Source organism: Scyliorhinus torazame, chromosome 11 (assembly GCF_047496885.1).
Source record: "Scyliorhinus torazame isolate Kashiwa2021f chromosome 11, sScyTor2.1, whole genome shotgun sequence".
Classification (NCBI taxonomy): Eukaryota; Metazoa; Chordata; class Chondrichthyes; order Carcharhiniformes; family Scyliorhinidae; genus Scyliorhinus; species Scyliorhinus torazame.
Genome location: NC_092717.1, coordinates 50902976 through 50930082, shown reverse-complemented (window position 1 = coordinate 50930082; position 27107 = coordinate 50902976). Strand labels below are relative to the sequence as shown.

General features: G+C 51.4%; 1 protein-coding gene across 9 annotated transcripts in view; it reads right to left on the bottom strand.

Moving 5' to 3' along the window:
- The window catches only part of sugct (succinyl-CoA:glutarate-CoA transferase), an 842325-nt gene that overhangs the window by 641100 nt on the left and 174118 nt on the right, over positions 1-27107 (bottom strand). For 7 of the 9 annotated variants that reach the window (XM_072467239.1, XM_072467242.1, XM_072467243.1 and 4 more), the window contains one exon: positions 11755-11898. The exons of the other annotated variants lie outside the window; for them this stretch is intronic. In XM_072467239.1, coding sequence (XP_072323340.1) covers positions 11755-11898 — 144 coding nt within the window. The remainder of the gene's footprint in view (positions 1-11754; positions 11899-27107) is intronic. 9 annotated transcript variants of the gene reach the window in all.

Sequence of the window (27107 nt, the reverse complement as noted above, 5' to 3'; positions counted from 1 at the left end):
TAACCCCGCAAATAAGATCTCTTCAAGTCGATGTCCATGTCCAAAAGCCTTCAGAAAGATCATATGGAATCTGATTCCACTTTCAGCTAGTGCGTTACAGATCTTAACAACACAGTCCTTTGCCAATTATTCTAAATCTGGTTACAGATCCACTTGCAGGAGAAAACAGCTTCTCCTTACATGCTCTGTCAAATCCTCTCCAATTTTCAATACCTCCATTGGGCCTTTCTTTTACTTTCTCTTCTATCAAGAGAACGATTCCATCTTCGCCCTATTACTCTAGCCACTATTACCATCATGGCAAACATCCCCTGTACCCTCGGCAAGATCTTTGCAGAATCATAGAATTTACAGTGCAGGAGGTCATTCGGCCCATCGAGTCTGCACCGGCCCTTGGAAAGAGCACCCTACTTAAGCCCACACCTCCACCATATCCGCGTTACCAAGTACCCCAGTTAACTTTTTGGACAGTAAGGGGCAATTTAGCATGGCCAATCCACCTAACCTGCATATTTTTGGATTGTGGGAGGAAACTGGATCACCCGGAGGAAACCCATGCTGACACGGGGAGAAAGAGCAAACTCCATAGAAACAGTCACCTGAGGCCGGAATTGAACCCATGATCATGAAGCTGTGAGGCAGCACTGCTAACCACTGTGCCACCGTGGTGCCTTCTTGGCATTCTTCCTAAAATGCAAGGCCCAGAATTATACATAATACTCGAACTGAGGCCTAAGCAGTGATCTGAGAGGTTTAACATCGACTTCCTTGATTTTATATTCAATGCTCTATTCACAAGGCCATATGTTTACTTGACCACATTATCAACTGCTCTACCACCTCCAAATATCTATGAATATGCACCTCTATATTAGCTCTAAAAATATTTCTCCTCATCTCACATCTCGTTACTTACTCAGTTGTCTGAACACTGTCCACCCTTGTCCACCTGTCAATGGAAACAGTTTCTCGTAGTTTACAAGCCCTCACAATTGTGAGCACCTGTCTTAAAATTTCCCTTAATCTTCCCTGCTCTAAGGAGACTAATGCTATCTTTTCTAGTTTTGTCACATACCTTAAGTCCCTCCTCCCTGCTATCACACTGGTAACCCCCCTCTTCACCATCTTCAAAGCCTTGACATCCTCCCTGAAGTGTGATGCCAGAGCTAGGCAATACTCCAGCTGTGACTTAACCAATGATTTATAAAGGATTAGCATAATTTCCTTGCATGAAAGCCACATTTTAATAATGCCTCTGAATGCCTGTCCTTCAACACAGTTCACCCCTTGATAAACATGGCTGCTCCTAGAATTCTGATGAGCGTGTGTATTTTACTTCACAGGATCTATCTTATGGATATTTGCATGTGTAAACACCTTCTTTCAGTCACCACAATTCCGCTACAGCTTGACACGAGGACAATAGCTCAGTACAAATACATTGCAGTAAGTTAGCCAGATCTGGTCACTTCAAGCATTTATAACCAACAATGCCAGCAGCTATGCCAACCTTTGAAATGGCTTCTCATCTGGTTGACCACCATCCTTCATGAAAAAATATTCACAAAAACAGAACGAGAACATGAACCAGACAGAATATGGATGCGAGGCTAAGGTTACATTGTGAAATTGGATAACTAGTTTTAATACTCAACTATTTACTTTTAAAATCTGCATCTGCTCAACTTCAATTCAAAAATAAATGAGCACAATGCGTTAAAGGAGGTATATAAAAGGCTTGCATTTATATAGCGTCTTTTATAACCTCACAATATCCCAAAGCATCATATAGCTAATTAGGTACTTATTGTAATGTAGAGCAAGGTCCCACAACAGCAACAACACAATGAGCTGATAATTTATTTTAATGATGTTAGTTGAGGGATAAATGTTGGCCAGGAGACTCGAAGAACTCACAGGTAGCCCAAAGGTGCCATGAAATCTTTTACATCCTGAGAGGGCAGGCTGGGCCTTAGTTTAGCATCTTGCCTGAAAGTGTGCTTCAACAATGCAGCACTCCCTCAATGCTGCACTGAATTGTCATTCTAGATTAGGTTTGCAAGCCTCTGGAGAAGGTTTGAATCCATGACCGGACTATGTTGGTGCAAAACTATTTAATTTAATTGGTATAAACTGAAGTGTGTTTTTTTTTTAAATTACAAGTCATTGGAAATATGTAAACAATTGATGTTACTTATTTAAAATTATTTCCATTCAATCAAATTCTCTCTCTTTGGTCATCTAAACAATTGATCACTACATTTAAGAGAAAAACACACTTGGGGAAAGAGATTCCGAAGGATTTTCTCTGCTGGAGATGTTTTAAGAGTTGCTTTTGATCCTTAAAGATGAGGGTCATTAACTGAGAATTGATTGTGGGATTCGCTGCCATAAAGAATGGCCTTTCAAGTGTCACAATCAATATGTCCCCTTGCTGTTGTTCAAGAGGAAACTGGTTCTGCATTTCACAAAAAGTTCAATACCTGGGGAATGAAGTAAAAATCTTCTTGAAAATTTCCTTGAGCGTACCTAATTCAAATTAAATTTTGGGCGTGAATCTCCAGCATTGTGCGCTCTCGCTCAAGCGGAACGACGCCGGTGAACAGCGGGAGAGGGCAAAAACGAAATCCGCACCAAACAGTTTGCGATGCAACCGACCCGCTCCCATCGGCGAAATCGGGATTCGCCATAGTGTGGCGAGAAATCAATTATCACCACTTAATCCCAATTTCCATGCAACTAACGAGAGATAGACCCCATATCCAACGGCCTCCTGTCATTTAGCGGCCTCCCAGGCAAGTGGTCACGCTGGCGCCTGTCATATTACTCTTTGGTAATATATCGTTACTCTTTGCTTTATATATCCAGATCGGTCTGATGGTGTGATTCTGAAGAAACCACCAATCTTTAACTTAAAGCCTCGGCCATTCCCAAATGAGAGCAGGACTTGTCCCGCAGAACCTCATCAAGGTCGGCCTGGTACTGGGTGACATCCCCCAGCGAGTCGGACATTTTGCCGAGTCCCTCAGTCATGGCCATCACGGACTGCGCGACACCTTGGATACCTTCACTCATGGTGCCGATGTCTTGCACCAGGCTCTCCACTGCGGTCACCACCCTAGTAGTGTTGGCCTCGGTGCCACTCACTGCCGGCGGAATCTCCTGCGCCCTAGCCTCTGGGACTCCTCCAAGTGGCTAAGGATCTGCTGGAGTGACACTGATATCGCCCTCTGATCGCCCAGATTGGTTCCTATCATCTCCATCAGCTCAGAGTACCTCTGTACCACAGGCTCAGCATCAGGCTGGGGCCCAGCTGGATCCTAGGATTAAGCAGACCTCCGACTGCTGTCTCACCTGGGGGTTCCTGCCTCCACCTGATGTGCATCATGAGCAATGTGGTGCTCACCAGATTGGCGCCCCCGAAGCCTGACCACTATCTGTGCTGGTGGAGGGTGGGGATGACAGCTGTGCCATGACAACGGTTGCATCCTCGGAGCTCTCCTCCGAGGTGTTCCTCAGAGTGAGGAGAGGGGGCCGCTCAGGTGAATGAACATGTGGTCAGTGGGAGGGATGGGTCATTCAATAAGGTAATCACTACTCACATTTCACAGGTTCCCCGGGTGGAGCCCGATGGTTCCTCACCTCTGTGGCGTCTGCCAGCCTCTGCGTGGCAGACCGATCTGTCCCCGGCCACTTCCAGGGCCTGCTCCTTGGAGGTGAGGATTCTGATAACTGGCACCCCTCTGCCCGTCTGGGCCCTCTCCCAACGATTATGGGAGAGCTTTTCCTGAGGGGACCTAGAGAGGGCACCATTAGCCACATTCCCCACGCACCTGGTTCACAGTGGTGGGAGAGGGGGTGTGAAGGGGTTGGGGAGGTTGAAGGGGGATGGGGATGGAGGAAGGGCTGTGGGTCACATGGGGAGTTGGGGGAGTGGATGCTCCCATGGGGGGGGGGGGGGGGCGCCCGGTATATGTCGTTGACCTTTTCGGCACCGAAGGCTAGTCCGCCTGGGCACACTCCCCAAGCTGACAGCTGCAGCCACCTCATCCCAAGAAGCACTGGCTGCCTTGTGGCTGACTCTCCTGGACTCTCGGGAAAGAGGACATCCATCCTGGACTCTTATGGTGTCGAGCAGCCTCTCCAGGTCAGCATCTCCGAATCTTGGTGCCAGTCTCCTGGCCGCCATTATTGCGAACTGGCTGGGGTTGGCTGAAAAAGTGCTGTTTAAGTGCTGCTCAACCTTGTTTTTTAAAAAATATATATTTATTAAAGTTTTTTTAACACAATTTTTCTCCCTTACAAACAATAACCCCCACCCCCCCCCCCCCACCCCCCCCACCCCGTAACTAAAAAACGGGAAATCGCGCAGAGCAAGATATATATATGGCAAAATGATATATTTACACAGCTTTGTACACTGGCCCTCTCCCGTACGTGCCAGTTTCCCCAACCCTTCATGTTATCTCTTGCTCATCCACCCTCCCAGGCAGTCCCCCCCCCCCCCCCCCCATCCTCCCAGGACCCCCCCCCAAGGTTGCTGCTGCTGACCGACCTTCCTCTAACGCTCCGCGAGGTAGTCTAGGAACGGTTGCCACCGCCTGTAGGACCCCTGCGCAGACCCTCTCAAGGCGAACTTAATCCTCTCCAACTTTATGAACCCAGCCATATCGTTTATCCAGGCCTCCATGCTGGGGGGCTTCGCCTCCTTCCACATTAACAAGATCCTTCGACGGGCTACTAGGGACGCAAAGGCCAGAATGCCAGCCTCTTTTGCCTCCTGCACTCCCGGTTCGTCCACTACTCCAAATATTGCTAGCCCCCAGCCTGGCTTGACCCGGACTTTCACCACCTGAGATATTGCTCCCGCCACTCCTCTCCAGAACCCCTCAAGTGCCGGGCATGACCAAAATATATGGACATGGTTCGCCGGGCTCCCTGAGCACCTTTCACATCTGTCCTCTACCCCAAAGAACCTACTCAACCTCGCCCCCGTCAAGTGCGCTCTGTGAACCACCTTAAATTGTATCAGGCTGAGCCTGGCACACGAGGAGGAGGAATTAACCCTACCTAGGGCATCAGCCCACAGACCTTCCTCGATCTTCTCCCCCAGCTCCTCCTCCCATTTACCCTTCAACTCTTCTACTATCACTTCCCCCTCTTCTTTAATCTCTTGGTGTATTTCCGACACCTTGCCCTCCCCAACCCATACCCCCGAGATCACCCTATCTTGAACTTCTTGTGCCGGGAGCAAGGGGAATTCCCTCACCTGTCGCCTCACAAAAGCCATCACCTGCATATATCTAAAGGCATTTCCCGAGGGTAACTCGAACCTCTCCTCCAGTGCTCGCAAACGTCCTGTGGTCAACAGGTCAAACTCTGTCTGGAGCCATCGCAAACGTCCCGTCGATGAACAGGTCCCCCATTCTTCCAATCCCCGCCCGATGCCAGCTCTGGAACCCCCCGTCCATCTTCCCCGGGACAAACAGGTGGTTACCCCTGATCGGGGACCACACCGATGCTCCCATTGCACCCCGGTGCCGTCTCCACTGGCCCCAGATCCTTAGCGTTGCTGCCACCACCGGGCTCGTGGTATATTTTGTCGGCGAGAGCGGCAGCGGTGCAGTCACCAACGCCCCCAGGCTCGTTCCTTTACAGGACGCCATCTCCATCCTCTTCCATGCCGCCCCCTCTCCCTCCATAACCCACTTGCGGATCATCGCCACATTTGCTGCCCTGTAGTAGCTCCCCAGGTTTGGCAGCGCCAACCCTCCTCGGTCCCTACTGCGTTCCAGGAACCCTCTCCTTACTCGCGGGGTCTTATTCGCCCACACAAACCCCATAATACTCCTACCTACTCGCTTAAAAAAGGCCTTAGTGATCACGATGGGAAGGCACTGAAACACAAACAGAAACCTCGGAAGGACCACCATTTTGACCGACTGCACTCTACCCGCCAGCGAGAGCGGTAACATGTCCTATCTTTTGAAATCCTCCTCCATTTGCTCCACCAACCTCGTCAGATTCAGTTTATGTAGGGTCCCCCAACTCCTGGCTATCTGGATCCCAGATACCGAAAGCTCCCCTCCGCCCTCCTCAGCGGTAGGTCCCCTATCCCTCTTTCTTGGTCCCCGCCTGTAATACAAAGAGCTCACTCTTCCCTACATTGAGCTTATAGCCCGAAAACACCCCAAGCCCCCTTAGAGTCTGCATGACCTCCACCATCCCCTCCATTGGATCTGCCACGTACAGCAACAGGTCATCCGCATATAGCGACACCCGATGCTCTTCTCCCCCTCGGCCACCCCCCTCCATTTATTAGACTCCCTCAATGACATGGCCAATGGTTCGATCGCCAATGCGATCAACAGGGGGGACGGGGGCATCCCTGCCTCGTCCCTCGGTACAGTCGAAAGTACTCCGACCTCCGCCGGTTCGTCACTACACTCGCCATCGGGGCTCTGTAAAGGAGCTTAACCCAATTGATAAACCCTACCCCGAACCCAAACCTACGCAGCACCTCCCAGAGGTACTCCCACTCTACTCGGTCAAAGGCCTTCTCCACGTCCATAGCTGCCACTATCTCCGCCTCTCCCTCCTCCGATGGCATCATCATCACATTTAAGAGCCGCCGCACGTTAGTGTTTAATTGCCTGCCCTTTACGAATCCCGTCTGGTCTTCATGGATCACCCCCGGGACACAGTTCTCGATCCTCGTGGCCAGCACTTTTGCCAGCAACTTTGCATCCACATTGAGGAGCGAGATCGGCCTGTAGGATCCACATTGCAGTGGGTCCTTGTCCCGCTTTAGGATCAAAGAAATTGTCGCTTCCGACGTTGTCGGGGGCAGGGTCCCCTCCTCTCTTGCCTCATTAAAGGTCCTCACCAGTAGCGGAGCCAACAGGTGCGCGTACTTCCTGTAGAACTCCACCAGGAATCCGTCCGGTCCTGGGGCCTTCCCTGCCTGCATACTCCCCAAACCCTTGCTCAGCTCCTCCAACCCAATCGGTGCCCCCAAACCAGCCACCTCCTGCTCCTCCACCCTCGGGAATCTCAGTTGATCTAGGAATCGTCTCATCCCCTCTTCCCCCGCTGGGGGCTGGGATCTGTACAGCTCTTCATAAAAGGCCTTAAATACCTCGTTTATTTTCGTCGCACTCCGAACCGTGGCTTCCCTTCCATCTTTGACTCCCCATATTTCCCTCGCTGCCATCCTCTTACGGAGCTGGTGTGCCAGCATCCGACTAGCCTTTTCCCCATACTCGTAGGTCGCCCCCTGCGCTTTCCTCCACTGTGCCTCCGCCTTCCCTGTGGTCAACAGGTCAAACTCTGTCTGGAGCCGTCGTCTTTCCCCAAGTAATCTTTCCTCCGGGGCCTCTGCGTATCTCCTGTCCACTCTCAAAATCTCCCCCACTAACCTCTCCCTTTCCATACCCTCTGTCTTCTCCTTATGAGCCCTAATGGAGATTAGCTCTCTCCTGATCACCGCCTTCAACGCCTCCCATACCACCCCACCCGCACCTCACCGTTGTCGTTGGCTCCAAGTACCTTTCGATACACCCCCTCACCTTCCCACACACCACCTCGTCCGCCAGCAGTCCCACATCCAGCCGCCACAACGGGCGTTGGTCCCTCTCCTCTCCCAGCTCCAGTTCCACCCAGTGCGGGGCATGGTCCGAAACGGCTATGGCCGAATACTCCGTCCCCTCCACCCTTGGGATGAGCGCCCTACCCAGAACAAATAAATCTATCCGGGAGTAGGCTTTGTGTACATAGAACATAGAACATAGAAAATACAGCACAGAACAGGCCCTTCGGCCCACGATGTTGTGCCGAACCTTTGTCCTAGATTAATCATAGATTATCATTGAATTTACAGTGCAGAAGGAGGCCATTCGGCCCTTTGAGTCTGCACCGGCTCTTGGAAAGAGCACCCTACCCAAACTCAACACCTCCACCCAACACCAAGGGCAATTTGGACATTAAGGGCAATTTATCATTGGCCAATTCACCTAACCCGCACATCTTTGGACTGTGGGAGGAAACCGGAGCACCCGGAGGAAACCCACGCAGACACGGGGAGGACGTGCAGACTCCGCACAGACATGGGAGAAGAAAGAAAATTCCCTGGCCTGCGGCCTTGCAAACCGCCATGGGTCCACTCCCCCCATCTGATCCATAAACCCCCTAAGTACCTTGGCCGCCGCCGGCCTCTTTCCAGTCCTTGATTTGGAGCGGTCCAGTGCTGGATCCAACACTATATTGAAGTCCCCTCCTATCAGGCCTCCTATCTCCAGGTCCGGAATGCGCCCCAACATACAGTTCATGAATCCTGCATCATCCCAGTTCGGGGCGTATACGTTTACCAACACCACCCACGTCCCTTGCAGCCTACCGCTCACCATTACATATCGCCCTCCATTGTCCACTACAATAGTCTTGGCCGCAAATGACACCCGCTTTCCCACCAATATTGCCACCCCTCTATTCTTCGCGTCCAGTCCCGAGTGGAATACTGTCCTACCCATCCCTTTCTTAACCTGACCTGGTCCGCCACCTTCAGATGTGTCTCTTGGAGCATGGCCACGTCCGCCTTCAGGCCCTTTAAGTGCGCGAACACTCGAGCCCTCTTCACCGGCCCATTCAGGCCCCTCACATTCCACGTTATCAGCCGGATTGGAGGGGCTCTCACCCCCGCCGACTAGCCATCTTCTTTTCTGGGCCAGTCCCATGTCCACACCTCCCTCACCCTCCAGTCCCCCAAACGGGGGACCCCCCCCCCGACCACCTCTTCTGTGTCCCATTCCCTTTTGGCCAGTGCAGCAGCAACCCTTTCCCCCTCCCTCCTTGCCCCCCTCCCCTCCCCCTGCTAGACCCCTGTCTAGCTTTCTTGCTCCCCCCATGTCACTCCCGTAAGTCAGCTGACGCCTGCTGACCCCGGCTTCCCCCGCCGTCCCATTGACCTCCCCGTGTGGGAGTCTCCCAATCAATATGCATTCCTTCGTTCCCCTTCCCGCCTTTCTTCCCGCGCGCGGGAAAAAACCCTGCGCTTTCCAAAGCCCGCTCCGCCCCTCTGGCGCAGCTCCTGTCGCAGCCTTGTCTCTCTCCCCCAGCCCATATAACATTTCCTGCGCGTGATTGACCCCCTATATACAACAACCATCACACATCCCCCCCCACCCACACAAACCCTCAGTTAGAGTCCAACTTTTCGGCTTGTACAAAGGTCCACGCCTCTTCAGGCGTTTCGAAGTAATAGTGTTGGCCCTTGCATGTGACCCACAGTCGCGCTGGCTGCAGCATTCCGAATTTCACTTCTTTCCGGTACAACGCCGCTTTGGCCCGGTTGAAACCCGCTCTCCGCTTTGCAACCTCCGTGCTCCAGTCCGGGTATATTCGGATCTCTGCCTTGTCCCACTTACTGCTCCGCTCCTTCTTGGCCCATCTCAGGACCCACTCTCTGTCCGTGAGCCGGTGGAACCTCACCACCATCGCCCTTGGCGGCTCATTTGCCTGGGGCTTCCTCGCCAGCACCCGATGTGCCCTGTCCAACTCCAGCAGCCTTGAAGGGGCCTTCGTGCCCATCATCGCCTCGAGCATCGTGCTCGCGTATGCCCCGGCATCGGCCCCCTCCACTCCCTCAGGGAGACCCAGGATCCGCAGATTCTTTTTCCTCGACCTGTTCTCCAGGTCTTCGAGTCTTCCCGCCCACCTCTTGTGTAGCGCCTCGTTCTGCTCCACTCTCACCGCCAGGCCCACGAGCACGTCCTCGTTCTGACTGACTCTTTTCTGTACCTCCTGGATCTTAACTTCGTGGGCCTTCTGGGTGATCCCGAGTCCTTCAATTGCTGAAAGCATAGGCGCCAACATCTCCTTGCGCATCTCCTCGCGCTGCTCCTCGAAGCAGCGCTTGATGAACTCCTGCAGCTCCCCTTTGTCCCTGGCCGCCGCCATTTTGTTTTCTTTCCCTCGCTTCTCCCGTTGCTCCAGTGCCGCTCCTTTGGCCGTTGCACTTCTGGTCCGTTTCATAGAAGTTGGAGGGGGACCTCACTCTTCCCTTCCCCGCGGGTTGCGTCAAAAAAAAGTTCCGTTGGGGCTCCTCTAGCGAGCCCGAAAGTCCGTGGTAGCGGGAGCTGCCGAATCGTGCCACATAGCTGCAACCGGAAGTCCTTGCTCAACCTTGCTAGCGGGAGGCTGGCGAGCGCGGTCCCGCCGAATCAGCTGGCGAGCCTTCATTTGCGCCAAGATGCCCGTGAGGCCTCGTTAAGCGGATGAATTAACGTTGAATTGCTTTGCCGACCTCGCTGGGCCGAGCGCTGCACATGACCGGGGCAAGGCTAAGCCGTTTTTTGGGGAGTGAGGGCAGATGTGCGAGGTGTTCGGGGAGCCCAGCAAACCACACCCACATGTTCTGGGCATGTCCAGCGTTGGAGGAGTTCTGGAGGGGCGTAGCGAGGACGGTGTCAAGGGTCGTGAATTCCAGGGTTAGGCCTAGCTGGGGGCTCACAATATTTGGAGCGTCGGACGAGCCAGGAGTGCAGGAGGCGAAAGAGGCCGGTATTCTGGCCTTTGCGTCCCTGGTAGCCTGACGAAGGATTCTCCTTCAGTGGAAAGATGCGAGGCCCCCAAGCGTGGAATCCTGGATCAACGACATGGCGGGGTCAGCAGCAGCAACCCGGGGGGGGGGGGGGGGGGGGTAAATTTGTGTCTGGTAGGAGATGCACTATTGTTTACTGTTAAATGTTTATTTGTTTATTTATGCACTTTTGTTCTTGTTGTTTGTGTAAAGGGAAGGTTCTATTTTTCTGTTGTGATAATCTGAAAAATTTTGAATAAAAATTATTTTTAAAATTCAAAAAAAAAAAAAAAAAAATTATTGCTGTAGACGGATCTACTACCCAATCCACAGCTTTCATCATTACCCATTATTGGATAGAACACAGAGCGCAATGGCCGTATCTAAGGAAGGATGTGCTGGCCTTGGAAAGGATCCAGAGGAGGTTCACAAGAATGATCCCTAGAATGAAGAACTTGTCGTAAGAGGAACGGTTGAGGGTTCTGGGTCTGTACTCGTTGGAGTTTAGAAGGATGAGGGGGGTATCTTATTGAAACTTACAGGATACTGTGAGGCCTGGATAGTGTGGACGTGAAGAGGATGTTTCCACTTGTAGGAAAAACTAGAACTAGAGGACATGATCTCAGACTAAAAGGACGATCGTTCAAAACAGAAATGAGGAGGAATTTCTTCAGCCAGAGGGTGGTGAATCTGTGGAACTCTTTGGCACAGGAGGCTGTGGAGGCCAAATCATTGAGTGTCTTTAAGACAGAGATGGATAGGTTCTTGATTAATAACGGGATGAGGGGTTATTGGAGACCAGTGCCCGGGGGGGGGGGGGGGAGGCAGGAAAATGGGAATGAGAAAAGTATCAGCCATGATTGAATGATGGAGCAGACTTGATGGGCCGAGTGGCCTAATTCTGCTCCTATGTCTTTATGGTCTTATGGCAAAAAGCTTTAAAAAATGATAACATCTATATTGCAACAAAAAAAAAAAAAATGCTAACTCAAACTAACAAATAAATTCAGAATACAGACCCCCCCACTACCAATGCAGCTGAGTCAAGCTCCTTCCACATTCAAACATGAGATTTCCCAGATCAACATCACATTGCTCACTGCCAGCTGTAATCCTAATTGCATCAATAGTCTACATTCTGTTTGACTGATAAGGAACAAAATAGTTTCTCTTCTTACCTGGGATGAAAGCAGATTGCAGTCAATATGCAGTCCTTTTCCGGTCTTTGCTTTCTGTAGCAGCCCTGCCATTATAGCTCCATGACTGTACAAGCCCGTCGCTAGGTCAGTCATAGCTACTCCAGGTCTAACTGGGTCACCATCCTAATGGAAAATATGTAAATAAATTATCAATATCTGCAGGTTTAAAACAAATAATGTCAATTATGAGGAACAGTGAGGTGATTTCTTAAAATTGCTGCTTGATGTTATTTAATTAATGCTAGAATAGGATGTATTGATGTAGCTAATTGAGCATTGACTGTGGGGATATGCTGCAATAGAAAATGGTCTGTCAGGCGTCATGCCAATATGTTCCCTTGCAATTGTTCAGGAGGAAACTGGTTCTGCATTTCGCTGCAATTTCAATACTTGAGCATTAAGCAAAAAACTTCATGAAAATCTCCCTCAGCATAACTAATTCAAACTAAATTGTATCCACCTTGATGATTCTCAGTAGTTTGCAACTAAGATATTTGGCTCAATGGATGGACAATCTTTGGGCAATTCTGGCTACTCATTTATTTCATCTTGCTTTCATCTCTGTTTTTGTTTATTTTTCTATCTTCGTATTCTCTCCTGCATGTTCCTCACACACATTGTTTCCTCTTCTGCTGATATCTGTTGCACTTTCACCTTTTTCTTGTTGGCCTCTTGGGATTTAGAGGTTGAGTCACGTGATGGTTCACCACCTATTTCGTAATCGGGTCCACGTCCATCACCTTCCCTGCTCACTGACAAACAATTTGCATGATACGACTGGCTAGCAAAGAGGGTGATTGGAAGGAGAACTCAACATACAGGGGATAAGAGAACAAAGAAATGGAAGAGATGGAAAAAGGTGGTGGGCAGCAGGGACAAGGAAGAACAAGAGGACATTGGAACACCACCAATCGGATAACAAGCTGCACCATGGACTATATTGCCCCTTTGGGTTTTCATACATCCAGGTGAAAGATTCTGAACAACTAAGGCTGCCAGACATGGAAAAAAATCTACTTCTTTAAAAAATAACGGGTCAAAAATAAAATAATTCTTATATCTACAGGTCATGTCAAAAATATTATTCAACAGGAAGGGCAGGTTAAATCTGATCCATAAGCAAGCCATCCTTGGATGGATCACAGTAAACCCTTCCTACTTACAGCAGTAATGTTTATGATCTTCATACAACGCTCTTGAGCAGCACCAGCTGTTTATCGCATCGTGCAAGCATATGTGCTGGTGTGGCCCAAAGAACACAGAGATGGTATTAAGAAAGATAAAGGCCGGGATTTTCTGATATTGAGGCAGAGTGTCTGCTCCGTCGTGAACTCTGTCACGTTTCACGACGGTGCGAAACGGCCGCGGGCACGATAGATTCAGGCCCCGAATAGGGGCCAGCAGCGGGGCTGCGAGAAACGCAGTGGGCGTGGCGCCAGAGCAGCAGCGCCATCGCGCGACGCCCTGCTGACGCCACACAATTTGAAGTTGGCAATCCGCGCACAGGACCTGAAGGATAGAGATGGCTGAGCCCCGCCGTGCCACTCCCAGGTCCCGGGACAGCGATCTAAAGACTCTATTAGAAGCAGTAGAAGAGCGCAGGGCCATCCTGTGCCCAAGACGTGGGCACCCGTCCAGCACTGTGAAGCGCGGCTGGCGTGAAGTGGACGCCGCGGTTAGCGCTGTGGGGCACACCCCCCGCTCTGGAGACCAGTGCCGGAAGAAGCTCCACGACCTCACGAGGGCTGCCAGGGTAAGTACCCGAGAGTTCCCCCCGGCCGCCCCCCCACCACGTTTCATGGGAACCCCCCCCCCTGCCCACACAGGGGGGGCACCACGCTGCACCCGACCCACATGGGCAACACCTCCCCTTGAGAGCTACCATGGCATGGTGCCCAGTGTCCCCCACCCAGTCATGATGTTGCCAACATCTAGTGTCTCGATGCTGACTGTGATGCCTCCGGCCCGCAGGACAAGACAGCTCACAACCACCGTGAGCGTACAAGAACCGGAGGGGGTGTCACCTGAGCTGCACCCCCTCACCGTCCATGAGCAGAGGGCTCTGGACCTCTCTGAGGGAGCCGCCACCCGGGAGGTAGCGCCATGCCAGGTCGGAGGCGCAGGACCAAGTGAGAGTCCCCTGCCTGGCTACATTCCTGCAGCCCGTCACCTCCCCACCCCCCCCCTCACACTGCACCCCCTACCAGTGCCCCCAAACCCTCCCCTCTCAACCCATCCCGATACATACCCCTCCACTCCCTAACCCCCCGTCACACTCCACCCCCTCACACCCGACTCCGCGTGTCTAACGATACATGCCTTGTGTTCTCCAGGGCCAGGAGCCGATAGTCCAGGGACATCTCGGACAAGCCCCCGCTGTCCAGCTCCAAGCTCATCCGCCCACAGGGACGCACGGCAGAGAGGGGAAGGAAGACGGACAGGAAGGCCCTTTTCTGCGGCCGGGGCACTGGAGGGGGATGCACAGAGGACAGACAGAGACGACACTGACGAACACAGGACGGACAGTCAGGACGCTGATGGCCGTGAGACAGACAAGGAGAGGGCTGCGGGCCAGGACAGTGACGGAGAGAGGATGGGGACTCTGGTCAGTGACGCACAGAGGACAGCCAGACAGACGATGGACAGACCGGACACTGCACCTAACATGGTCCGCGGACTACGTGCATCGGTCCAAGGATCGACCCAGGAGACCCCAGACCTGGGGACAGATGAGGACCTCGAGTTTGCGTCACTGCTGTCACCCACAACATCCACCTTCGCAGATACACTCACCTCGGTTGGGCACATTCGTGATGAGGCTTCGGGGTCACTGACTGGTGGACACCACACAGCCGAACCGGTACAGCAGGTGGAGGGAGGAACAGCCAAGGGGCTGGACGGTCAGAGGGCAGGCCACGTCCAGCACCCAGCTGCCGCCCAGACGGTTCCCGGGTTCCTGGACTTACCAGAGCCACCCACAGGCCCGATGCCTTTGGAAACCCAGGGAGTGGACAACGGGATGACGGCCGTCTTCCAGCATCTGCAAACGCAGTTGGAGGAGTCCATCCGCTTCCAGGAGCAGGGAGTGGTGCCGGTCATGACTGCCACCCAGGCCGACACCGCATTTGTGGCGTCCGCGGTGGACGCAATGTGGGCAACGGTTTCGGCCATGGGTCAGGTTCTGCAAGGCGTGGGGCTTCGTGTGCAGGCGTCACCCATGGCCCAGGAGAGGACTACCCTCTCCCAGGCAGCCATGTGCCAGAGCCAACTGGACGTTGTCGGCGCACTCCGGGGTCTGGCCCAGTCTCAGCAGGCCATCGCTGAGAGCATCAGCTGCCTTGCGCACATGCAGTCCCTGACAGGGATGTCGCACTCCCAGAGCTCAGTCGCTGCGAACGGTCAAACCCTGGTCAATGTTGCAGCCGGCCTCCAGGACTGGCAGTGCCAGGTGTCGGTGGTGCAACGCCGTTCGTCTCCGCTCGCATCACCGTCCCATAGTGAGGCCCGGGGGCCACCGGGCTCCCCAAGGGAGGAGGTGGTTCTGGGGCCCGTCCAGGTAACTCCAGCAAGGGAGGTCCCGGAACACTCTGACTACCCCCGTACCGTCCCTGGTACATCTGGTGGGCAGCGGGCAGGACAGGGTGGCACCATGCCACCTAGCACGCCCGCCGAGCAGCCTGGCCCATCGAAGCCGAGCCGCCCCAGGAAACGCGCGCCGACGGGGAGCCACATCGCAGGGCAGGAGTCTCAGCAGTCTGCCTCCACTCCTGCTGTACCATCTGGGGAAACACCAAGGCGAAGGCAAAGAAGTTAGACATGTGGTAAGTTGGCACGGGTGCAGGGCACAGTTTAGTTCTAGGGGCTAGGGCACTTGTCTGTGAATGTCACGAATAAAGTCACTGTTACACAAAATCTAGGTGACTCTGTGCTATGTCACAGAGCTGCACCCCCTCACCGTCCATGAGCAGAGGGCTCTGGACCTCTCTGAGGGAGCCGCCACCCGGGAGGTAGCGCCATGCCAGGTCGGAGGCGCAGGGCCAAGTGAGAGTCCCCTGCCTGGCTACACTCCCTGAGGGGTCGTGAGGTGGACCGAGTGGCGCTGGGGTCGAAGTTTGTTACAACGGAGATGCCGGTGTGTGCCCCCCCCCCCCTCAAACCCCGTCATCCTCGGCACACTGACGCCAGCTACCCCACATGAGCGTGTGATGGAGTGTCTGTGACGCATACAGGGACCAGCGAGGTGGAGGGTTTAGCTATGGCCATGAGTCAGACATTATCTAGTGATCTGGAGCTCACAGCTCATCGCAGAGCGGGTTGTAATCATTCAGCATGGCACTGATCGCACCCGCTTACACAAGCAACTGTGTGAGACATCCCGTTGTGCCGCAGGTGTAAGTTGCTGTGAAAGTGGTGGTGTGGGCGCTAGCGTTGTCGGATGGTGCGGGAGGTGGGGGTGTTGGGTGGCGCGTTTGGGCAGAACGGTGGTGCAAGTGCCTTGCTCCGCGATGCCCTCCCCCTAGTTCGTGAAACGTGCGGCGATCAATGCCTCGCGTGCTCGCCCGCCAAGCCGGTGGCGTCGTGCAGCCTCCCGGCCATATCCAGCCCCATGTCGTGTCTGTGCCCCCCACCCTCTCCCCATCCTCATATGCAGACGCGTCACTGTCATCGGGCTCCCCCTGTGCCTCCTCTTCCAGGACATCACCCCTCTGCTGGGCAATGTGTGTAGCGCACAGCAGAGAACAAATATGCGGCCGACCCTCTCGGAATGGTACTGCAGGGCCCCTCCAGAGCGGTCCAGACACCTGGATCGCATCTTCAAGAGGCCGAAGCACCTCTCCACAACACCCTGGTTGCTGCATGGGCCTCATTGTAGCGGGTCTCCGCGTTGGTCTGTGGCCTCTGTATAGCCGTCATCAGCCACAACCGCAATGGGTAAGCCCTGTCGCCCAGCAACAAGCCCCTCAGCCGGGGGGGGGGGGGGGGGGGGGGGGTGTCCCTCGAACGTTGCGGGGATGTACGATTGCGCCAGGATAAAGGCAAAGGCATCATGCACACTGCCAGGTACTGGGCACACACGTGCATGATCATCATGCGATGGTTGCAGACCACCTGAATGTTCATAGAGTAGGTCCCCTTTCTGTTCCTGAAAACGTCCCTGTTCTCCGAGCGTGGGCGCATGGTGACGTGTACCCCATCAATCGCACCCTGGACCATCGGTATCCCGGCCACGGTGGTAAATCCCGCTGCCCGGGCATCCTGTGTGCGCAATCCTCCGGAAACTGTATGTACCTGTCGGCGATAGCATACAGGGAGTCGGTCACGGCTCGCTTGCACCGGGGCACCGATGCCTATGAGATCCCGGATAGGTCCCCGCTCGGCACCTGGAACGAACCCTTTGCAAAGAAATTGAGGGCTACCGTCACCTTGACGGTCATCAGGATAGCATATCCTCCCCCCGTTCCACGTGGTGCCAGGTGCACCATGAGGTGGCATATATGTGCCATGGACTCCCTACTCAATCGGAGTCTGCTCCTGCATGCCCTATCCGGCAGGTCCTCGAACGACATACAGTCACAGTTGACTCGAGGCCTCATGGGGCACCTCCGACGCCTTGACACCTTGATGATGTGGTGGTCATTGTCCCCCTCCGCCTCCTCCTGCACATGTCGGGCGTGCGGGCCTGCAGCCTCAGCGGGTGGCACGGGGCCCTCTGCAACCACTCCCTCTGCTGCAGCCGCCGCTGCCGCAGCTGCTCTAAGCCGCCTGCGTCGACGCTGCCAGGTGGCCACCTGCAGGGCAGCGGCTCCCACCACGGCAGCAAACATAGCTGGCTGGTGCGCAAACATGACGAATTGCAGGGGGGGGGGGGGGAGAGGGGGGGCGGTTGGGGGGGGGGGGAGAAACAACATGGTTAACGATGGCGCTGGGACACCTCGTCAGCCAGGTGCCAGGGGATACATGTGTGCCCCGGTTGCCTGGTCTCGCTGCAGACACGCAGGCACCCTGACCCCTGCCAACAGTCTCCGTCTACCGGCCAGTTCATCCCGTCCCTCCTCACTGCTGCGCCAGTGGCCTTTGCCCATCAGCATGACCTCAACTTGCGAGCGTGTCTTCGCCACCGTCCTGCCATGGCATGTCGCTCCTACGGGTAACCCTCCTCAACCCCCACCACGGGCATGACTGCATCCTTCCCTTCTCCCCCTTCCCTCCCCACCCCTTCCACGGGCCTGACTGCATCCTCCACGGGCCTGACTGCAAGTATCTAGGGAGCTTTGATGAGAATTTCACAGAAGTTGGTTTGGGTGACATCTGTCACTTGGTTTCAAAGTGAGGGGCGTCTGACCATATTTTACCCATTGGTTTACATGGACTGTGTACTTATGGAGAACATTAGAGTATAAGATGGATTTGTAACTTGTGCTATCCTTACAAATCCAGATATATCTGTAAAGACATAGCTGGGGTGAAGGAGTGTTATATTATAGTTAATCTTTTCTTGTGAAATAAATGTTTTCTTCTTTTGTTTAAAATTCATCAGCAGTCCTGTGTCTCTGTTCATCCACATATTCCAAACAAAAAATAAAAAGTAGGATCTGCCAAGCCAGGTTCCATCCTAGATCTGGCTTGCCCAGTAGTAACATCAATGGGGTTGTAACATCATTCAGAACACTCTTTGTTCGGGCATACTAAATAGCTCATTGATTTTAAACCTAGTGCCTTTGTGTCCTTCTTGCCACCCTTTCCAAAGTACCTGGGTGGGATTCTCCAATAATGGGGCTATGTCCCCACGCCTGCAAAAAAATGCCCACGAATCACTTACCTGGAGAAAGTCCAGCGTGATTCTCCGAATTGCAGGGGGCAGCAGGGCCACGGGGTAGTCCTTGCAGCTCCGGCTGCCGATACGGGGCCCTGCACTTCCAGTCGGGGGCCGGCGCATGCGCAAGGCAGCGGCCTGAGTCGGCCACCCTGCGTGGAATGGCCGACCCATACCACGGACCAGCACCAAGAAGATAGGACCCCGCACAGATCGCACACGCCCGCCGATTGGTGGTCCCCGATCGGTAGTCTGGCCATCCTGGAGGCCCCCCTCCCCCCCCACCGTGAATGATCCCCCTGCCCCCCCACCAGCATCCCAACTGACAATTGGTGGTTAGAACCAACCGTCGGGAACCCGGCCAGTCGGGAGCGGAGGATCGCTGGGCTGCCCTCTGGCAATTGGCCCCCAGCTGTGCGGGGTACTCTGCGATCACGCCGATTCTCGGGTCCCGGAGAATCGCCGGGCTCGATTTCGGCGTGAAATTGGATTCTCCGTCCCTGCGCCCAACGCGACTTTGGTGCGGGGCTGCGGAGAATCCAGCCCCAGGAACCCAACTGGTTCACTACTGTCCTTCAGGGAAGAAACCTTGTTGTCCTTAGCATTTCCTTCATGGCTGGCCTATTATTGACTTCAGTCCCAAGTCTCTGATTCTGAACTGCCCTTGGCAGTAGGCTGGCAAACTATTCACTTGTACAGAGCTGCCACTGGAGGTTATGAAAGGTGGCCCATCAACCTCTCAGGGCAACTAGAATTGAATAATAAATGCTGCCCTTGAGAGCAATGAAGTAAACAATGAGGTCTGTACCACTGCTATCAATCCTTCAATGACACTTTTATAATCTCTTATTCCATATTCTCTCATTGTTATAATGTTTTTTTTAAAAACTCAGTTACGGGATGTGGGCATCATTGGTTAGGCCAGCATTTATTGCCCATCCCTAGTTGCCCTTTAGAAGGTGGTAGTGAGTTGCCTTCTTGAACCACTGCATTTCCATGACATGTAGGAGCACCCACTGTGCTGCTCGGGAGAGAATTCCAGGATGTTGCCGCAATGACAGTGAAGGAACGGCAATATATTTCCAAGCCAGGGTGGTGAACCTCCAGGTGGTGGGGCACCCAGGCATCTGCTGTTCTTGTCCTTCTAGATGGTAGTGATCGTGGGTTTGGAAGGTGTTGTCTAAGGAACCTTAGTTCTGCGTGGGTTTCCTCCGGGTGCTCCGGTTTCCTCCCACAAGTGCCGAAAGATGCGCTGTTAGGTGAATTGGGCATTTTGAATTCTCCCTCTGTGTACGCGAACAGGAGTCGGAGTGTGGCGACTGGGGGCTTTTCACAGTAACTTCATTGCACTGTTAACGTAAGCCTACTTGTGACAATAAAGATTATAGTAAGTTACTGCAGTGCATCTTGTAGATATTACACACGGCTGCCATTGTTCGTCGGTGGTTAGTGGTTTGAATGTTTGTGAAAGGACGAGCAATCAAGCGGGCTGCATTGTCCTGGATGATGTCGAGCTTCTTGAGTGTTGTTGGAGCTGCACTCATCCAGGCAAGTGGAGAGTATTCCATTACACACCTGACTTGTGACTTGTAGATGGTGGACAGGCTTTGGGGGGTCAGGAGGTGAGTTACCCTCCACAGGTAACCTAGCCTTTGACCTGCCCTGGTAGCCACAGTATTAATATGGCTAATCAAGTTCAGTTTCTAATCAATGGTAGCCCCCAGGATGTTGATTGTGAGGGGTTCAGCGATGGCTATGTTTAACCTGAAGCCATGAGACTTCATGGGGTCCAGAATCGATGTTGAGGACTCCCAGGGCAACTCCCTCCCGACTATATACCACTGTGCCATCACCTCTGCTGGGTCTGTCCTGCCGATGAGACAGGACATACTCAGGAATGGTGATAGTGGTGCCTGGGACATTGTCTGTACGGTATGATTCTGTGAGTATGACCACGTCAGGCTGTTGCTTGACTAGTCTGAGAGACAGCTCTCCCAACTTTGGCACAAGGCCCCAGATGTTAGTCGGGAGGACTTTGCAGGGTCGGCAGGGCTCGGTTTGCCGTTGCCGGTTCTGGTGCCTGGTTTAATGTCTGGTGGTTCGTATGATTCCATTCCTTTTTTGTGTTTTCGTAGCGGTTGAATACATCTGAGTGGTTTGCCAGGCCATTTCAGAGGGCATTTAAGAATCAACCACATTGCTGTGGGTCTGGAGTCATGTGTAGGCCAGACCAGGTAAGGATGGCAGATTTCTTTCCCGAAAAGACATTAGTGAACCAGATGGGATTTTACAAAAGTCGACAATGGTTTATGGTCATCATTAGACTTTTAATTCCAGATATTTTATTGAGTTTAAATTCCATCACCTGCTGTAGTGGGATTCGAACCCGGGTCCCCAGATCATAATCCTGGGTTTCTGGATTACTAGTCAAGCGACAATACCACTGCAATAATCATTATATTAATAACAATAATCTTTATTAGTGTCACAAGAAGCTTTTTTAACAATGCAATGCAGTTACTGTGAAAATCCCCTAGTCGCCACACACTCTGGCGCCTGTTCGGGTACACTGAGGGAGAATTCAGAATGTCCAATTCACCTAACAAGCACGTCTTTCGGGACTCGTGGGAGGAAATCAGCGCACTAGGAGGAAACCCACGCAGACACAGGGAGAACATGCAGACTCCGCACAGACAGTGACCCAAGCCGGAAATCGAACCCGGGTCCCTAATGTTGTGAAGCAACAGTGCTAACCACTGTGCCACCGCCTCCCCACAAACAATATTTGGTCCTGCATACGCAAATTATTCCCTGTTGTATTTTATATAACAATGATTCACTGTATAAGTAGGCACCTAGTTTAATATCTAGCATGTTACTAATATTATTCATTACTGAACTACATAAGCATAGAACGAGATTAGATGCTAAGTGTTGAGTTATCACTTGAGTATGCTAATGAGTAAATAGTCAGGATGTAAACCATGCGACCAGGAGACACTATGTGTCGGGATCATAACTATACTTTCCTGTTATCCATAGCTGTTGAATCTTTATAGTAATTCTGCTACACCTTCAAATAAAACCTACCTTTAGATTTCCAATCCAGTGTGACATTAAGTTTGCATCAAGCAAACATATCAATACAACAAAAGGAGTTACTTTTCATTACAGAATATCAACCTAATGCTACATGTGAACTAAGGGGAGCAAAGGGGAGCTGTACAAGTTTGAGTGTCACCAATGTATTTACGTATTGAAGGCAGGTGAGTAATTGGGGTTTGTGTATCAACATCACCTTACTCCTGCGAGTTATTTAAGGACCTTCAGAGGTTGACTGATTTCTCAGAGTTATGTCCTCTATTGACTCAAGTTTTTCCCTTTGTTCTTTGCCTCTCTCAGTTGATAATGTGTGTGTGTGATGGAGGGAGAGAGCAAGAGCGAGGTATAAATGCCCAGTCCAGAGCATCTGTAGATCTGTTCACATACTATCTGAGGTCACAAACAATATTGGTGAAGCTCTGCACAACCAAGTTCAATGTGTTCTTTCCACCCACGTAATTCAGACACTGGAACGGAGCCAAGGTCTCCTGCAGATGAGATTCTGAATAAAGCAGCTGAGTCTGACAGAAAGTTGGACAGCAGACTTTCCAAAAGATCCTGCCTTTGATAGGAGATTGCAAAATTGCACTGAATGTTTCCCTGCCACTGGATATGGTTGGAGGTTAAATGTCCAGCCATACTGCAATGTAACCCACCAGGCATATCATCCCATGGGACTGACTGAACAGCAGGCCCTTTCAATGGCTTCAGCAGGGAAGCAGTGACCATGCTGCACAACCTCACACAGAAAGACCTTCAATTAATTTGTGATCCAGAGGGTATTGCTAATAGCTTTCAAGCATACCATAGTCCTCAACTTTTATGATTTCTACTCCTTGAAGCCGAGCATTGGAACAATTGCAGCACCTTAAAATTGGGAAGTTACGGTAGCACAGTGGTGAGCACTGCTGATTCACAGCTCTAGGGTCCCAGGTTCGATTCCCGGTTTGGGTCGCTGTCTGTGCAGAGTCTGCGTGTTCTCCCGTGTCTGCGTGGGTTTCCTCCGGGTGCTCTGGTTGCCACCCACAGTCCAAAGATGTGCAAGTTCGGTGGATTGACCATGATAAATTGCCCTTAGTGTCCAAAAAGGTTAGGTTGCGGGGATAGAGTGGAGGTGTGGGCTTAAGTAGGGTGCTCTTTCCAAGGGCCGGTGTAGACTCGATGGGCCAAATAGCCTCCTTCTACACTGTAGAGTGATTCCATCCTCAATATTCTCTCACTATTTATGTATGTCCTATGTTTTTTCATGTATGGAACGATCAGTCTGGACTGCACTCAGAACAATACTTTCCACTGTACTTCAGTACACGTGACAAACACGTGACAGTAAATAAATTAAATCAACCAATCACTATCCACCTGACCTCCAAATCATGAAGGTCAGTAGACAGATCCCGAAAAACTCTTACAATGTATTTATTTTGTACCAATTATCTGGCTCATATTAAGGGAAACGAGAGGTAAACCCATTGTAACAGAAGTAACAGAAGTAAACCAGATCAATATCATCCTTGGCATGATTCAAAATCTAACAAAATTCTCCTGTATGTATTTCTGCTAGTTTCTCCTTTTGAGCTCTGTCATTTACCTCAGTCATAAACAGAAGTAAAGTGTAGGTGTAATGAGACAAGCACCAAGGTCACTGTTGAATAAACCATCAATATCTTCAAGCACGATTTCGGGATCAATTGTGATTGGACACATTACAGTGCAACTGCCCAGGGTTTCCAAAATTATCATCCACTGCATGCTCGATAACTTTATACTGTATTGACGCCCAAACGTAGAACATACGAATTAGGAGGAGTAGGCCACTCTGAACCTCGAGCCTTCTCTTCCAATGCAGTAAGATCATGGCTATCTGATTATAACCTCAACCCCACATTCTTGCCTACCCCGAATAGCTATTCACCCTTTTGTCAATCAAGAATCTGTCTAGCTATGCCTGAAAAATAGTCAAAGATTCTACTTCCAATGCCTTTTGAGGAAGAGCATTCCAGAGAGTCACAACCTTCAGAGAAAAAAGTTCTCCTTATCTCTTGCCTTAATTGAGCAGCCCTTTATTTTTAAGCAGTGACCACTGGTTCTAGATTCTCTGACAAGTGGAAAAAGCCGCTCCTCATCCACATTTTTATTACCGCTCAGAATCTGAAAAGGTTTCATTGAGTCACCTCTTGCTCTTCTAAACTCTGGTGAATACAAACCCAACCTTTCCAACCTTTCCTCAGAAGACAACCCGCCACTCCTGGTATTAGTCTAGTAAACCTTCACTGAATTGCTTCCAACACATTTACATCTTTCCTTAGATAAGGTGACCAGTACTGTACACAATACTCCAGATGTTGTCTCACCATATTTGTGTCATCACAAATTAACAACCATTCCTTTAGTCCCCTCATCCAAATCACTTATACAAATTGTAAATGTTGAGGCCCCAGAACTGATGCCTGTGGCACACCACTTAGCACATCCTGCCAACCAGGACAAGGACCCATTTATGCCAATCCTGTTAACCAGTCAATCTTCAATCCATTCCAATATGTTACCCCTACACTATGAGCTTGTATTTTACACAATAACCTTTGATGTGGCACCTTAGCAAATGCCTTCTGGAAATCTAAGAACATTGCATCCACCGGTTCCCCTTTATTCACAGTACATGTGACTCCTTGGTGTGAGGTAAGTACCATATTTTATTATTATTATTTATTTATTTATTTATTTTTAAAATTTAATTTAGTTGTTAGCCAGATCTTGGTAGAAAGTTAGAGGGATGGCAGGGAAGGGAGTGCAATGTTCCTCCTGCAGGATGTTTGAGGTGAGGGATGCCGTTAGTGTCCCTGCTGATTTTACCTGCAGGAAGTGCTGCCATCTCCAGCTCCTCCAAGACCGAGTTAGGGAACTGGAGCTGGAGTTGGAAGAACTTTGGATCATTCGGGAGGCAGAGGGGGTCATAGATAGCAGCTTTAGGGAATTAGTTACACCAAAGATTGGAGATAGGCGGGTAACTGTAAGAGGGACTGGGAAGAAGCAGTCAGTGCAGGGATCCCCTGCGGTCGTTCCCCTGAGAAACAAGTATACCGCTTTGGATACTTGTTGGGGGGGGACACTTACCAGGGGTAAGCCATGGGGTACGGGCCTATGGCATGGAGTCTGTCCCTGTTGCTCAGAAGGGAAGGGGGGAGAGGAACAGAGCATTAGTAATTGGGGAATCGATAGTCAGGGGCACAGATAGGAGATTTTGTGGGAGAGTGAGAGACTCACGTTTGGTATGTTGCCTCCCAGGTGCAAGGGTACGTGATGTCTCGGATCGTGTTTTCCGGGGCCTTAAGGGGGAGGGGGAGCAGCCCCAAGTCGTGGTCCACATTGGCACTAACGACATAGGTAGGAAAGGGGACAAGGATGTCAGGCAGGCTTTCAGGGAGCTAGGATGGAAGCTCAGAACTAGAACAAACAGAGTTGTTATCTCTGGGTTGTTGCCCGTGCCACGTGATAGTGAGATGAGGAATAGGGAGAGAGAGCAATTAAACACGTGGCTACAGGGATGGTGCAGGCGGGAGGGATTCAGATTTCTGGATAACTGGGGCTCTTTCTGGGGAAGGTGGGACCTCTACAGACAGGATGGTCTACATCTGAACCTGAGGGGCACAAATATCCTGGGGGGGGACGATTTGTTAGTGCTCTTTGGGGGGGGGGTTAAACTAATGCAGCAGGGGCATGGGAACCTGGATTGTAGTTTTAGGGTAAGGGAGAATGAGAGTATAGAGGTCAGGAGCACAGATTTGAAGTCGCAGGAGGGGGCCAGTGTTCAGGTAGGTGGTTTGAAGTGTGTCTATTTCAATGCCAGGAGTATACGAAATAAGGTAGGGGAACTGGCAGCATGGGTTGGTACCTGGGACTTCGATGTTGTGGCCATTTCGGAGACATGGACAGAGCAGGGACAGGAATGGATGTTGCAGGTTCCGGGGTTTAGGTGTTTTAGTAAGCTCAGAGAAGGAGGCAAAAGAGGGGGAGGTGTGGCGCTGCTAGTCAAGAGCAGTATTACGGTGGCGGAGAGGATGCTAGATGGGGACTCATCTTCCGAGGTAGTATGGGCTGAGGTTAGAAACAGGAAAGGAGAGGTCACCCTGTTGGGAGTTTTCTATAGGCCTCCAAATAGTTCTAGGGATGTAGAGGAAAGGATGGCGAGGATGATCCTGGATAAGAGCGAAAGTAACAGGGTAGTTATTATGGGAGACTTTAACTTTCCAAATATTGACTGGAAAAGATATAGTTTGAGTACATTAGATGGGTCGTTTTTTTGTACAGTGTGTGCAGGAGGGTTTCCTGACACAATATGTTGACAAGCCAACAAGAGGCGAGGCCACGTTGGATTTGGTTTTGGGTAATGAACCAGGCCAGGTGTTGGATTTGGAGGTAGGAGAGCACTTTGGAGACAGTGACCACAATTCGGTGACGTTTACGTTAATGATGGAAAGGGATAAGTATACACCGCAGGGCAAGAGTTATAGCTGGGGGAAGGGCAATTATGATGCCATTAGACGTGACTTGGGGGGGATAAGGTGGAGAAGTAGGCTGCAAGTGTTGGGCACACTGGATAAGTGGAGCTTGTTCAAGGATCAGTTACTACGTGTTCTTGATAAGTATGTACCGGTCAGGCAGGGAGGAAGGCGTAGAGCGAGGGAACCGTGGTTTACCAAAGAAGTGGAATCTCTTGTTAAGAGGAAGAAGGAGGCCTATGTGAAGATGAGGTGTGAAGTTTCAGTTGGGGCGATGGATAGTTACAAGGTAGCGAGGAAGGATCTAAAGAGAGAGCTAAGACGAGCAAGGAGGGGACATGAGAAGTATTTGGCAGGTAAGATCAAGGAAAACCCAAAAGCTTTCTATAGGTATGTCAGGAATAAGCGAATGACTAGGGAAAGAGTAGGACCAGTCAAAGACAGGGATGGGAAGTTGTGTGTGGAGTCTGAAGAGATAGGAGAGATACTAAATGAATATTTTTCGTCAGTATTCACTCAGGAAAAAGATAATGTTGTGGAGGAGAATGCTGAGACCCAGGCTATTAGAATAGATGGCATTGAGGTACATAGGGAAGAGGTGTTGGCAATTCTGGACAGGCTGAAAATAGATAAGTCCCCGGGGCCTGATGGGATTTATCCTAGGATTCTCTGGGAGGCCAGGGAAGAGATGGCTGGACCTTTGGCTTTGATTTTTATGTCATCATTGGCTATAGGAATAGTGCCAGAGGACTGGAGGATAGCAAATGTGGTCCCTTTGTTCAAAAAGGGAAGCAGAGACAACCCCGGCAACTATAGACCGGTGAGCCTCACGTCTGTAGTGGGTAAAGTCTTGGAGCGGATTATAAGAGACAAGATTTATAATCATCTAGATAGGAATAATATGATCAGGGATAGTC